The sequence below is a fragment of the Molothrus aeneus genome, chromosome 16 (assembly GCF_037042795.1).
Source record: "Molothrus aeneus isolate 106 chromosome 16, BPBGC_Maene_1.0, whole genome shotgun sequence".
Classification (NCBI taxonomy): Eukaryota; Metazoa; Chordata; class Aves; order Passeriformes; family Icteridae; genus Molothrus; species Molothrus aeneus.
In genome coordinates, this window is record NC_089661.1 from 10,765,176 (window position 1) to 10,780,305 (window position 15,130).

The 15,130-nt window shown below is 42.2% G+C and overlaps 1 protein-coding gene across 1 annotated transcript in view; it reads right to left on the reverse strand.

The window, feature by feature from the left end:
* Nucleotides 1–15,130, reverse strand: part of PRKAR1B (protein kinase cAMP-dependent type I regulatory subunit beta) — a 93,134-nt gene that overhangs the window by 19,254 nt on the left and 58,750 nt on the right. Inside the window, exons 7-9 of the mRNA XM_066560682.1 lie at nt 12,653–12,811; nt 3,910–3,970; nt 334–455 (exon numbers count right to left, since the gene is read on the reverse strand). Coding sequence (XP_066416779.1) covers nt 334–455; nt 3,910–3,970; nt 12,653–12,811 — 342 coding nt within the window. The remainder of the gene's footprint in view (nt 1–333; nt 456–3,909; nt 3,971–12,652; nt 12,812–15,130) is intronic.

A 15,130-nucleotide genomic window follows, 5' to 3' on the forward strand; every position in this document is an offset into this window, starting at 1 on the left:
AAATGCACTCTGTGGCTGACCAGCCCTGCTGAAGTATCAGAAATTTGGAACTAGAAGAGTCTCCCACAGTAAACAAAACCTTCAAACACTAAGGACACCAGACACACCTCAAAATTACTCTGCATTTTCAGTTTACTGGAAAGGAGATTGTCTCACTTAAGACAATTCCATGGAACTGTTCTCTGAATTCATTTGAATTTTGAGTAGGTCTCCTGGTTTAAGTGGAGTTAGATTTATGCTGAAGTAAGAGATTGAACTGAACCCAAATGTCTTTAATACAAAACCTTGATCTTTACCAGGAAATGACAGAGCTTATCAGGTTGCCAATCTTACCTCTGTAATAATGAAGAAGTCATCACCAGGCTCTCCCTGCACAACAATTTTTTCTCCATCTTCAAACTGGACAGGTTCCAGTGCATCAGCCACCGTCAGCCGCTCCCATTTGTCCAGGGACTCTAAAATATTGAAGATCATAAAGCTATATTATAAAAACACTCCAACTTTGGCTGAAGATTCATATCTAAACTGACAGCTCTGCCGTGCCTGGTTCTGTTATAAAAGAAACATTTCTTTCATCCAGGCACTTTGCACGAACCTCCAGTTGGGAAACATGAATGTATTTATTCATTGTGTCTTAGCCATCAGTAATCACCCAGATAGCAATCTGAAAAGTTGGACAGGAGAAGCTGGCTCTGGTTCCTCACTCCTGAGATCTGATCCGTACTGCCCTGGCACTGCCACGGCCTGGAGCAGCTGAGGACCTGCCTGGAGATATGGGAGCAGCCCAGATTCCCTCACCACATCCCACATCAGGTGTCAGGACAGGTCCTGCAGTGTTTTCATCAGAGCTGCTCCCAGTTCCTGGTGGGCTCTGGGTGGGTGATGCAGAGTGTCCATCTCAAGGATGGTGAGGCCACCACAGCCAGTGGCCAGACCCTGGTGGCACGAGCAGCAGGAGGCCAGAGGCATCCAGGTTTATGGGTGTTTGAAATGGCAGCTCTTCTTCATTTGCCAGCAGGATGGCCTGCAAAGTGTTTTCCTTTTCATTCCCCCTCTTAAAGGAGAAAAGTTATAAAACTTAAAAAAACTTCTGTAATTAAAAATGATGGGTCTGGTTTAGGATTCACAGAGCAAAAGCAGCCTGTGATAGGGGTCCTCATCACCCACCTGCACCTGCCCCAGATCCCCACCATGGCAAGGGACAGCCTGCACAGGGCACATCCAGGGCTGCTCAGTGTCCCAGTGCCCTCCCCTGCCTTGGCTGAGGGATGGATTCCACCTGTCCTGCCCTCAGGGAGGAGGTGCCACCCGTGTCTCTCTCTACACACATTTGCATGAGAATTCCAGAGAGTGAATTGTACTTGAACTTTTGTACTTTGATCAGATTTGACTGAAAAATTACAGGTTTAAGAGTTATTAAAAGCAACAGATAATATGATGATTTAACCTTCACTGCCTCAAAAAGCTGGGCTGAAATTCACGTCCCAGAGCTCTGCTGATTCCTACTTACTATGAATTATTGAGCTAATGTATGTCAAGATACAGTTTCTGACACCAGGATTAGACGTGTGCCATTCCATCAGGCTCTGGATTCCCAATTTTTTTTCAAAATATTGCTCGGAAGGATTGTGTGAGGGAGTTCCTTCAAGTTAAAATGCCTTTAGGCTGAGCTCAAAAGGACTCCCTGAGCCTGGTAACAAAACCACACCAAAGTGCTCAAAGCACCAAAGGTAAGTTTGGGGTTGACTGACACAGCTTCGTGTTTTTATGCCACTTTCTTGTTGCTGCTTGGGAAATTAATTGTTTCTAACATTTTCCCCACCTAAAGCACTTTCCTGGTGTGTTTGTGACCTTTGCTGCAGAAGAACTAACGTCAAAGACCAAGCCCATATTGTCAATGCACCATTCAAAAACTGCTCTGTTTGATTAAAAATAAGCATAAAACTCTTTCATATAGACTAGAGAAGACTTTTTCTTTTCTTCTTTTTTTTTTAAAGAACTCAGTGATTAACAATGAAAAGAAAGAGCCTCTTGAAACTTCTTCTTCAGTTGGCTTTATGAAAAATTCAAAGCTAATTCTAGCTCTAGTCACGAAGCGTCTCTCTTTTGTCTAAGGGAACTGTACCACTACAAATACATTGGTTAATAAATCTTGCAAACAGAGCATTATATAGAATATTCTACAAGTTTTAGTTGCAGAGTTGATCAAATAAATTAGACCACATGCAATTATTTTGCAATGCCTAAATTGTACACATCAATTCACGACTTTATATTTAATTAAACTCCAGAAGAAAAATTTCAAAGTATCACTTTTTCATAAGCAACTACTGATAATCTAAAAAAAATCCTTAGATTTAAAAAAAAAATGTGACTCTTGCAATTATACAGCTAATTACAGACACTGGACAGACCTTGGAAAAAAGAAACATAAGAAGCAGGTAGAGGTTTTTCCACCAGGAAATCACTGAGTTCTGACCACAGCAAGGGATAAAGTGAAGTTGACTTTTCAGTGCTGTTTTGAGATTTCTAAAATATCTTCCTGCTTTGCAGGTGTCATCTACTTTTTAGACATGTCAAAGACATCCTTACACATTTCACCTAAATTTCCATGTTCCTGCAATGATGTGTTATTTTGTTCACTGCTTTTCTGCACTTAAAAAAAGTTCAAATCTTAAAATCCTTCCTCTTTTTTTGAACCAAGATTCAAAAGCCACACTACAAATTAGGCTCTAATTACAATGCAAACCACAATCAAGGAATGTGTTTAAGGAAGCACATCTCTGAATAACCTTTCTACTCTGAAATTGTTTTGAGATGTCTCATTGTTGTAATTGCTCCTCATTAGTGCAGGTGCACAGATTCTTTTTTTCTTTAAATACTCATTGTAATTTGGTATAATTTGTGCTCTTAATTTAGGAAGATTTAAATTAAGCATTAAAGAAGGATTTTAAATGATGAAAACTTCATTAATAAGCGAGCAACATACTTGGCCTCGCTTTAAGCATAGAAATATAATTGAAAATCTCATGGATAGCACCTCTCAGAAGTTCAAGTATACTCTCACTGAGACACTCTCATATTTCAGGTACCTCAGCTTGAATGGTGAGTGAATATCATAAACAAAAAAAAACTGAAAAATTTTAAGTAGAAATAGAAATACTTCAATTATATAGCAAATAATTCCTGAATTATATAGCAAATAATTCCTGAACTGTTTTTTTCCGAACAGCCCCAGCAAAAACATGATGTTTCTCCTACAGAATCAACAACTCATTGTACTGTCTAACACTGTCCTTCTTATTAGAGGCTTTTGTTCTCCTAATGGTGATTGATTGGTCAGGCATTATGGGTTTGTTGTTTTTCCTACTGAAGGCCATCAAGAACATGTCCAAATTTCGTGGCTATCACATTAATCAAAGGGAAACAAAATCCAAGGACAAGAAGCTAAACAGATGTTTTAAGAATGTGAGACAGGGGCTGTAAAATGCACAGAAGAAAAAAGATCAGTCCAGTTTGATTTGTAAGGTTGGTTTGTTTAGTGCACACAAGCACTTCATTCTTGCAGGAAAAAGCTTCTCACCTGGGAGGATGTAACTGGACTTTATGAGAAATTCATTTCTCTGCACTGCTTTCTGCTCTATCCACATGATCTTTACTCAGCAGCAGCTACTGAAAGTACCAGTGTGTGCCTGCTCCACCTTTAGTGCTCCAAACACATGGGCAGTGCACAGGAAAGAACGAGAAAAACAAAAAGGGCCCTTTACACTTTCACTCCTTCAGAAACAACACAATATGAGACCTTCTGCCTGAGCACTGCTCCTTTCATCGTGCCATCAAAGATCAAAATTCATCCTGCCAACGTGAATAACAGAGAAACCAACAGCCAAGTTCCAAAGGGCAACTGACCCAAAATGGAGACCTTGCTCAGGAACTCTTCGTACATCTTCCGCTTCCTCAGAGTGCTGCCCTGTTATTACAGGAGAGAGAAAAAGGAGGCAGAACATTACACAAAAGTATTTTTGTGATTTCTTCCTACAGCTGCTCCTTTTTTTTTTCTCCCCCTCCCTTTCCAAATCTTAAGCATAGCCAGTGTAAACAGCCTCAGGCAAACGTTTCCCCATAAAATGTCTGGGCAAGTTGTATTGCTGATAAGCAAAGACAGAAGGACTCAAATTCAATCCTGCTGTAATTTCACTGACTTCACTGGTGTTACTGGACACTGCAGATGAATTGTACCCATTTACAGGCATTCTTTTTAAAGCCTGAACTTCATCAATTAACTGCTTAGCTAATTCAATATATATCTTGTTGCCAATGAGGCTCGTTGTAATTACAATGTAGGATAAAACTTAAGATATCCCCCTTGTAGATCCCATCCTTTTAGCTTAAAAATGCTTTATTGCCAAATGTTTATCTGTAAACTTGGTTAGTATTCTGTACAGTGTTGTATCTATTGTTATGCTGAGCAATCCATTCATATTATCATTTTAACAAGATTTAAGCATTTGGGAGCAGACAATCCATCAATGTATGTGCAGCCACCAGCACAGTCATTCCCATTCTACTAAGATTTTGTTGTGTGATAAATTTCTAAGACACCTTCTCCTTACATGGTGTTTGATCAGCAAGACAGAAACCACAGGCAGCTGCTCCAGCATGCTTTTTTGAAGGTGATTCATGTTGGAATAATTATGATGAAATTTTATCAATACAAAAACAAAAATAATGAATGGATCCTTATTTCCTTTTGCAATGACATGAAAGTCTTGTAAAGAAATTCTTCCCAGGTACCAAAGAGGAACTCTAGGACCTGCCTTGTCCAGTGCAGTTGGTTCCACACTGGTGACACCCCAAATCCCTCCAGCCTGGGCAGATTTCCTGGGGATGTCAAAGGCTGCCTGGTGCCTCCTACTCAAACCTACAAGGCACAACACAAGGATGATACATTGATCCTCTCAAGAAAAGGAAAACAAAGATGCCATTTATTCATAGACTGGGCAGAGAGGATGGAAGCAAATGTCAGTGTCTGCCATAGAAAAAGTCACTTCTCTATTTCTCCTCCTCCTCCGAGTGACCACATGTGCGTGCTGGGAATAGAGAAGGGGAAAGGAGAAGAAACATCTTGCCCTCCTGTGTGAAAGCATCCAGAAGTGTTTTGGGTACGAAAATGGGAATAGCTGATGTATTCAAGAATTAAATATCATCCCTCTTCCTACAAGTGCTGTGCAGGTGGGGCTGCAACAACCCCCAAAGCACCACGAATCCTTCCAGCAGCATCAACGGGCTTCGGCTCCAACTAGGAGCTGCCAGGTGCTCTCCTCTGGGGACTTCTCCCATTTGTGCCCCTCTCCTGGGGTCACCCCTTCTCCCAAAGAGCCCCAGCAGGAGCTGCCACTGTTCCCAGGTAGCTGTGGATCAGCAGCAGCAGCAGCTCCCGAGGCTCCCCTGCGCACCCCGGCTGTAACTCGGGGCTGGTGCTGACAGTTCTGCTCAGTGATAGCATCGCTCACCCCGCTCTGACCCCTCTGTCTGACTGACTTGGTGCTCAACCTCGGGGGGCCCCGGCAGCATTTGAAGTGCCAGAAAGAAAAAAAGTGGAGAACTTCAAACACAGGAGGCTCTGCAAGCCACGCCAGCTTCTGACAGCTCGCTGGGAGACAAAGAATGGAAAACTGGACACTGAGCAGTTGTTGCTTTCCTCCCTGCAATCGAGTGGAAATGAGAGCAGCAAAATTGACAGCTGTGGAAAACCAGATTGGTGGTTTAGTTTGATGGGCTGGGACACCCAGGGACAGATGTGGAAAATGCTTTTTAAATGACTTGCGGACGCAGATGAATTTTAAGAAGCAGTAATCAGCAGCCATAAGTGATGCCCGACCACGGCTTTGAATATTTAGAGATGCAGACAAGAACCAGGAAGGTGGGAATTGCAGCCGTCCCACCTGGCCCAGACAGAAAGAGCCCACCACTTCCTACAGGAACACAGGTGTGCTATGCCTTGGTTAAACCAAGCCAGGGCAGCAGTAGGGAATCCACAGGGAAGACAAGTGCAAGAGCAAAACTGAAGTGGAAATGGTTAATTAAATGTGCTGTTACAATTATTTGTATTGTCACACTATCTAGAACCCCTCTTAATGCATAGCTACACTGCCTTAAATATCCCCTGTCAGAATGATCCCACAGGGGTGAGGGAGAACACGGGAAGAGCTGGTGACTGGGGCTTGGGGCTGCTGTTTGTCAGCACATGCACTGAACCCCAAGGTGACCCAGCTGATGGCTCCTGACTCATCCTCCATCCCTCCCTCCCTCTCTCCTCAAGGAGACAAACAGCAGCCCATGGGGTGGTAAAGCTTCATCTCAGGGTGCCCAGGCAGGCTCCAGGTAACAGGAGCTTTCTCTGCTTTTTCAGAGCATCTGAGGCTGGATCCAGGTTGACACAACCAAATCCCAAATTCAGTTCCAGGCAGGAGAGGCCTGGCTCACCCTTATGCACTTTGTCTTTATTTGAGTGTATTTTCCTGCTCCAGCTCTCACAAGCAGAGTGAGGGGAAGGATTTGGAGAGATCAGTACTGAAGTGCAAGCTAAAAACAACCCAGCAGTGGACTTACAGCCAACCAACCATGTGTTTATTTCCTTTGGTATTAACCATCTTTTCTCCCATGAAACAGAGGGAGAACATAGAATCATAGGATCATAGAATGGCTTGGGTTGGAAGGGATCTTAAAGATCCTCTTTAGTTCCTTCCAACCTACTTTGGCCAGCCTGATATTCCTCTCTTATCCCCTCCCAGGCATATGTCACCTCTGACTTCTGATGTCCTTCTTACACTTGTTTTCTTTAGTTGCTTTACCCAAATTGCTGAGGCCAGGGCTATGAACAGCATCACAATCTCCTCTCCTACCCTTCAGGTGCCCTCTGCAGAAGAACCTGTGCATTCCCTGGCACATGTGCTGGGTCTGTCCTCCTGTAATATTTTCATGGAGCTCCTAGAAGCAGCAGCAATTAAGACAGTACCAACATTTACAGACTATGAGATGCTGAAAGTTCACCAGAGCAGGAAAATAACAAAAAGGGACCTGGAGACATTAGAAATTGGGGAAGAAAATAATAGTATGAGCATCCATTTGGAAAATATAATTAATAAAAAAAATCCAGAGGAGAGATGTTTGACATACAGAAGACCTGCAAGTTGTAAAGCTGAAAGAGATTCACAGACAGGAGGTGAGACCTGCATCAGACTGCAACAAGAACACAGCCAAGGCTATTTTGGTCTGCACAGGCAAAGATATCATCCAGGAATGAAGTTTAGAGGCTCCATCTCCGTGGCTCAGATGTGACGGCGCCTGGTGTGCCACATTCTGTCTCAGTACCTCTCCTCCAGAAATGTGCTCCCAAATCCAACAGAGCTTGAAGAAATGCTAAAACACTCAGGGAGAGCTGATAAGGAAGGAGCAAAACAAATCCAGCCTGTATTTGTTGGCTCAGCACTGGGATCATAGGTATGTCGTCCTCATAGCTAGCATGCACTGTGGCAGGGGTTTTAAGTAGACAGTGATAATTATCTACAGATATATGACAGAAAGAGAGGGCAATTCAGTACAGCAGAACTTGACATAACTCAAAGTAATGGGAGAAAATCGAGAAAATCTAATTTAAGATCAATATCAAAAAAGTTTTCCAATGAAGGAATTATTCTCTCGCAGAAAAGTTTCCCAAGGGAAGCAGTAGAAATCTTACAGCTTAAGCCAGATAAAAACAATAGTAAATGTACATGAATAATTCTGCACTGGCAAGGTTCTTGATGGCATGTTTTAAAAAGTCTTTATTAATTCTGCTTTTTTCTATCCTATTAATAACTTATTTCAATAGTTGCTGCTTCTCCCTCTCCCCCTTCTCCTTTGTTCACTTTCTCCCTGGCTCTGAGCTGTCAGGCACAAGCTCATCTCCTCAAAGGCAGTGGCTCCCATTAACTACAAAGCCTTGTTAATATTCTAAGCTGCAGTGCTCCTCCCTGAGACAGTCCCAAGGAGAAACAAGATCACTCCCATTCGTCAAATCCACACAGAAAAGGCCTCAAAGCCATTTTTAGGACCATTTAATGTTGCAAGCCCTAGGCTTAGCTTAAGCAATACACAGGCTGGGGAAAATGAATGCCCCAGAGACTGTAACAGGTCCTTGAGTTCCTATGCAGCATCTGTTTCATCTCATTTCCAACTGCCCTTTCCCTGTTTTCTTCCATTTTTTCTTCTCATTCCTCCAGTCCAATCTTTCTTTGTCCCTCCAGCACTCTTTGTGTCTGGTTTCCAATTCATTTTTTTTCAGGTGGAGCTGATTGAGTCCTTCCTGGAAATCCCCACCTTCAGTAAGAAGCCAAACAAATGTCTACTGAGAGGCAAAGCATGACTCAAGTTTCAGACAAAGAGTTATCCTGGCAGGAGGCACCAGAATGGACTTCAGGACTGCACAGCCCCATTTAATCCCTGGTTAAGCTGTTCCTGAATGATGCTTTGGAGCATAAAAGAAAGAGCCCCTGTGCATCCTGGCCATGGACACCAAGCAGCCCACACGGTCCTGGTGCTCTATGCCACAGATGTCAGGTGGATTGCAGCCCTTGGAGTTGCTTTATGCCTTGGCCACCACACAACCTACATTTTATGGCAACCCAAAATCCTCCTAATTTTATTTTATCTCAGCTGAAAAAAACCCTGCTTGTTAAAGAATTTGTTCTTGGGTTCAAAGCTGTAAAAAGACAGCAGAAGAAACCCAAAATAGCATAAATAAAATGAAGTATAACATTAGGAACTGACTATCCTTGATTTGTCACAACTTACAAACCAATGTTATAACTCACTTTCTGTGAGCAGTTTGCCAAATAGGCCAAATGTATGGAATCCTACACAGCTCCACTCTCAGATCCAGGTACCTTGGACCATGGAAACTAGAGGGCAGTTAAATTATCCTGGATCAAGTCCTCCTAAAGAAGAAATTGCAAGAAATTAATACTTCAAATTTTCTCAGTCTGGGAACTGAATTGTCTAGGGGATCAATCTGATGTTGGGATAGAGACATTTGCTTCTCTGGTATTTGTGGTATTTGCTATATTTAGAATACAAATATTGTACTACCCTGGGATGTTCCCCATTCCATGATGCTCTCGAATCCAAATTGCAAAGAAGAGGGCAGCAACTGAATTCCATGAGAAGCCTATGGCAGAAAAAATCCTTTGCTCTGTCCCAGAAGAATGTAAGTAAATAAATGTTGAATATGTACACAAGTGTGTGTGTCTGTGCCCGTGTGCACACACACAGAGAACATATACATAAAAGAATTTGCAAGAGAGTGAAAAGTATGTAACCCAGCAGAGATGATTCTATGAAATAAGTTGAACACACAGATGGACAGATAATTTGTGAGTGCGCCACAGAGGGAATGTGTTGAAGTGGGGTTTTTTTACCCCACGTAATACAATGAATTTCATGGTGTAATACTTTGTCATGGACTGCAGTTTCACTGCACTTTCTGACAAAAAGACCTATCCCAACATTTACAATCATCACAGCTGCTAAAACAAACTTGAATGTGACCTTCAAGCCATCAAGGTACCTAAGCTGAGACATGAAATATAAAGAAATGTATCTGTTTCAACAAACTTCCTCTGGGACAGGCTAAATAATAAATGGATGACAAGTGTAACAAAAAGCCAGCAGGAGCCTTCTGCATCAGGCTTTGTCCATCCATAAAAAGGAAACCCCAAACTGCAAACCTCCTGAGATACATTTTATTCATATCATAAACCAGTCAGGATCAATTAGACGCGTAAGTGGGGAAAATGGCACTAAGCAGAAATAAAACCAAGAAATTATTAAAGGCAAAGCAAAGGACCAAAATAGAGCCTGCAAGGAGAAATGAGGTGGAGAGTCAAGTGTCTCATGACAGGATAAAATCTTTTTGGCAAGTCTGGATCTGAAGGCATGATTTGCAAATAAATATTTACAACTTGAATAAAATTTCAACACTTGACTGAGAAAACACGAGGCTGGTCATGGCAGGGAAGGAATGCAGACAAGAGAAATAACTATCTGGGGTTATGGAGGGGCTTTATCTGACTACAGCAAAAATCTTTGGCAGAAAATGGTCATTTATTCCTTGGACAAAAGGATTTGAAACCAGAAAATAAGGAAAGAGAAACCCACTTGCTCCCAAATTTTGGAACCATCTTCAATGATACACTTCAAAAGGTACCCTTAGCATTACTACTCCTTATTTAAAGGCAGAAGTATTTATACATTCAAAATACCCAGTTAGAGGCTAAATGGCAGGAAACCATGTATTTGGGAGTTGAGAGGCAGCCACTACTACCCTTGAACTGAGCACAGCAAAAGCAGCCCCATAATGGTGGAGTCAGCTCCAGGTATGAGATGCAGCCACTGAAACATGATGTAATTAATTCTCAGGCTTGAGGAAATGTGCAGAGAGCCACTGGACTTGCCCTCACACGACTGCACAAAGTCTCATTTCACCTACAGCAACAAAGTTATGCATCCTGCACCTACAAATAAATGGGAAGGTGAGAGGATTCATTCAGTGTGGATGGGTAAATTGCATTCACCACGGGCTGCATTTAAAATTGGACATTTTCCACACCTGCAGCAAATCATTTACCAAGAAATATTTCCTATCTCAGTACTAATAATGCTGTCTGGGTGTCTAACACAGTGCAACAGAACATCAATTTTTACTGGGCACAACTGTGAAAAAAACACAAGAAGCAAGAGAGGGAGAGAAATATATCCATGTTATTCAAAATGTCTCATTGACTGCAGAAACTGAGCTTGCTAGCTAAGGTACAGCAGGCACTGGTCCAGAGAACATGTAAATTAATTGGAAAAGCACTTAGCACCACTAGAATCAAACAGAAGTACAACCATAATATTCAGCTTCTATGTACAACCAAACTAGCATTAAAAACACAGTCTTTCCCACTTGGGACTTTAAATCCTTTTAGCAAAGTCCTGTATCTGCATCAAATATTCATCCTCTGAATTGTGCTATCAGGTGATAATGGACACATGACCAACCTTGACAGCTCACAGGGCTGGCTGATTTTAGGTACCTCTAGTTCCATCAACACCAGCACTGAAATCACCTCCAGGCTGCAAAGCCTGTGAACCTGTCCCTTCAATTCCTTACACAAGCTCACAGGCAGCTCTGCTTAGAGAGACAAGGAATATGTGCCTTGTCCTGACATTTATTTCCCTCCTACATTCCTTCACTTTTGAATTTTGGATTCTTCCTTGTGGCTTGCAGGTTCACCACATCAGTTATCCCAAAACCCCTCCACTGCACCCTTGTAGGACATGGGACAAATAAGCTGTGTGTGCCTCTTACATCTCTTTAGAAATTCTCCTGCTCTGAGTTTTAGGAGTACCTCTGCCTGCTTGCCTGCACTGGGAACCTTTCAAAACTATTCATGCTGCTTACCCACAAGAGAGAAGACAAACCACTTTTCATAATTGTTCCTCAATTTGTCTTGGGGCCATCAGGCTGAATATTTTGGGGTAGAATAAATTTCCATCAGCTATACTCTCCTAAATGCCAGTGTGATGTTTGTTTATGTGACACTGAACTCAGCCCATGAAATCGGGAGTGAAAACCAGCAGTGCTCATGCAGACACCCAACAGCCATCACACAGGGTAAACAAAGATCACTTTTACCCTGCTGCTTAAGAATTAATCATTTAAGGGTAAAATCTACTCAGTTCCTTTGCTGGCTTTTCTGTTTTCTGTAACACCCACTGGAAATACAGATGATCTCAAAATTGTTAGTCTGAGAGCACAGTGTCATTTCCTTCGGATCAGAATGGAAGAATGCAGCTTTGAGAGATGACTCCTATTGAGAAATAAGCTTTACACAGAGTAATGTCTGTTAATTATCAAAAAGAAAGGAATATTTTATGGAGAAGGAAGATATGCACATGGACATTGGAAACAAACTCATAAAAAAGTTATGACTTTGCTGAAGTTAATTATCTGTCAAAGTTTCCATTATAAACTCACCACTGAAGAACCAACAGCAAATCCATAAGCTAGCACACGCCCCAGGTGCCACAAAGGTCTGCAGAGCTTTGCTGCAGGGATGAGGGAGTTTGAAAAGAGCAGAGCAATGAATCATTAGCAGCTACAGACCCAAGGTATGTGTGGCTGGGTGCTGGCTAACAAAGATGGAGGGCACAGTCCAAGCAAGACTTTTTATTATTTTAGTGGAGCTGGATTTACTTTCTATCACCTGCCTTGAGGAATGTAATACAAGATCAGACAAAGACTTCACAGGCAAGGGGTGCTGCTGAGAGATATTTCCAGGCTCACGATAAGGAGAGGATTTGCATAGCTTTGGTGGGTAACAGAGGCCTCCTGAGGTTTTCATTCACAGAACAGTTATGCATAATGTTTCTCAATTGCATTTCTGACTCAGCTCCTTTCTGCTGAATCCTGTCCCCTTTTCTTTCAGCTCACTTCATTCAGCTACTCGGTGATTTTGCCACGTCCCGCTCTCTTTCACGTGGAAGCACCAGAGCACTCTGAACACAGAGCTGCAAAAGAAAGTACAAAATACCCACTCCACAAGGAAGCCCTTCCCCATGAGCTCACCATCAAGATGCGTCTGTAGCTGTCTCTGTCGATGCCCCAGAGCTTCAGGTCTGTCTTGGCCTTGACGGTGGCAGCCCGGGGGGTTCCGTAGATCAGCGCCAGCTCCCCGAAGCTGCCTCCTTCCCCAATGCTGGTCACCCACTCCCCGTTGACATAAACCTACCACAGCACAAGACAAAAGAATCAAAAGCAGAGTTGGAGTTCTCCTCCTCACTGCCTAAAAGGCTGTTAGCAATTTCCTTTCTAATTGTCAATGTTGGGGACACAGAAGGAAAAACAAGAGCGTGACGCTTCCGACAGTTGGTCCCCAAAGAGGGGAACAACCTGCTCTGTGGACAGAATTTCAAGTTGTCTTGCTTCAGTACAATGACTTTATTTACTCTCTGGGTTTTCAGCTCCCATGGTTAGCTGGCATCATGTTTTCCCCCTTGTGTTCAAGGCTCAGGCAGTCAGCAAGCAGAACTGTCACAACTTTGGCTTTTTATTAACACTGTCAGTCTTGAAAAGAAGGTTTGTTGATATGTGCAATGAGGATTACTGAAATGTGCCACGGCCATGAAATGAAAAACAGTCAAAACAAGGAAATATCTTTTGAAAAGAAACTTTTTTTTTCTTTTCTTCCCTAAGCCTAGTGCCTTCAAAACCCATTTAAATGTAACTATACAGATCTCCCTTAGTGAAGATGACTAAGGGCTTTGGACTTGAGAAGCTCTAAGCAGAATGACCCTTTAACATCAGCTCTAGAGAACTCAGGAAGCAGAATTTGACCCACATCCTATTTAGGTACTATATCCTCTTGGAACATGGTATGGATTGATACCACTATTGCTATATTTGTCCTGGATGATGTTTAACTTAAGAATTCCTGCACCTGAGTGCTATGTGACATCTTCCCTGGAGGAAGAGGACTCATGCAGGTGTTTTCTGCTGGGCAGCTTTTTCCTTACTATTTACTCATGAACAATGCTGCTCATGAGCCAAAAGAGTGCATGCAAAGGCTGCTGTGGGCTCTGCATTCTGCAGCTTGCTATAAACTACACAATAAACCCTTTCAATTCTGGCACTGTGCCTGTGAGTTTGGAGGGGAGGGCAGGAAAGATTGGGTGCATTTACTCAGAATATATTCCAACCTGCTACAGACCAGTAAGAGCAGAAACCAACCAGTATTAATTTCATTTGCTTGGAAGTTCTCTGAAGAAAAATAATATGAGAAAAAAGAGGCAGGTATTCTCATCTTAAGCAGAAAAGCATTGCAGAGGCAAAGAGCATAACCTGACATCAATTAGTGAGTAATAAACCAGCAGTTTTTTAAAAATGAATGAATTAGAGGTGTGGAAATCAACCAGTATTAATTTCATTTGCTTGGAAGTTCTGTAAAGAAAAATAATATAAAAAGAGGCAGATATTCTCATCTTAAGCAGAAAAGTTTTGCAGAGGCAAAGAGCATAACCTGACACCAATTAGTGAGTAATAAACTATCAGTTTTTAAAAAATGCATGAATTAGAGCTGTGCTCAAGCTGGGCATGAGAAAAGATGGTGACCAAAATAAATGAACTGGGGTCAAAACTCAACAATGTCAGTATTAATTTTAATTCCATCTTCGTTTTATGATGAAAAGGCATAATACAAAATACAGCTGGAATCAATCCCAATTTATCTTCACAATATTCAATTAAGATCTGCTCCAGCTCCTACTGAGGCCAGTGAAATGCTGCTTCAGTGGGAGATGGATGAGGCCACGAAGCAGTTCAGCTGATCAAGAGACCTCTTGGGCATCAGCTGAAAAGGAGCAGCTGAACTCCAGGCAATGTGGTGGCTCCTGGTGCTCCTGGAACACCTGAGGATCAAGGGGCTAAAAAATAAAGGGTAAAAATAATCCCAAACAGGCAGGTGGTTGCAGACTGCCAAGAAAAAGCTGAAGCCACAAAAGCTAAAGCTTCATTTCATCACCATGACAGGATGAATGTCACCCAGGAGAATATCACACAAGAGAACAGCAACAGCCTTCCCTTTCAAACTTTCACACTCACCGCAGAAAGAAAATCTCACAGAACGTTGAATCTACTTTTGATTCTCCTCATGATGAAAAAAATGAAAGCAAAAAAAGAACTTTTAAAAAAGCCAGGCAAACCCAAGCAGTTTCCTGGTGAAACGAGCGGGTAATTCTGTGGTTTCCTTTTTATTTTTGTGAGACAAGCAGGAGAAATGGATGAATAAAATGAGGATTCTGAAAGGCTTGTAACATAGTGAGAATGTATGAACATTTCTAAACTCTACTGGTTCATTGCAAAATTGCCCAGATGCATATTTGACTGCAGGGACACCCTCCTTCTGTGGGAATTTCACTGGATGGGGTCACTGGGTTTGCTACACTACAGTAATCCATGTGTTCTCAGGAAAGTCTCAGGGATAGTGGGGAAAATCTAAATTCCAATGGGTTTTGGATGACATCCTGAGTGTCAGCTGACATGGTACCC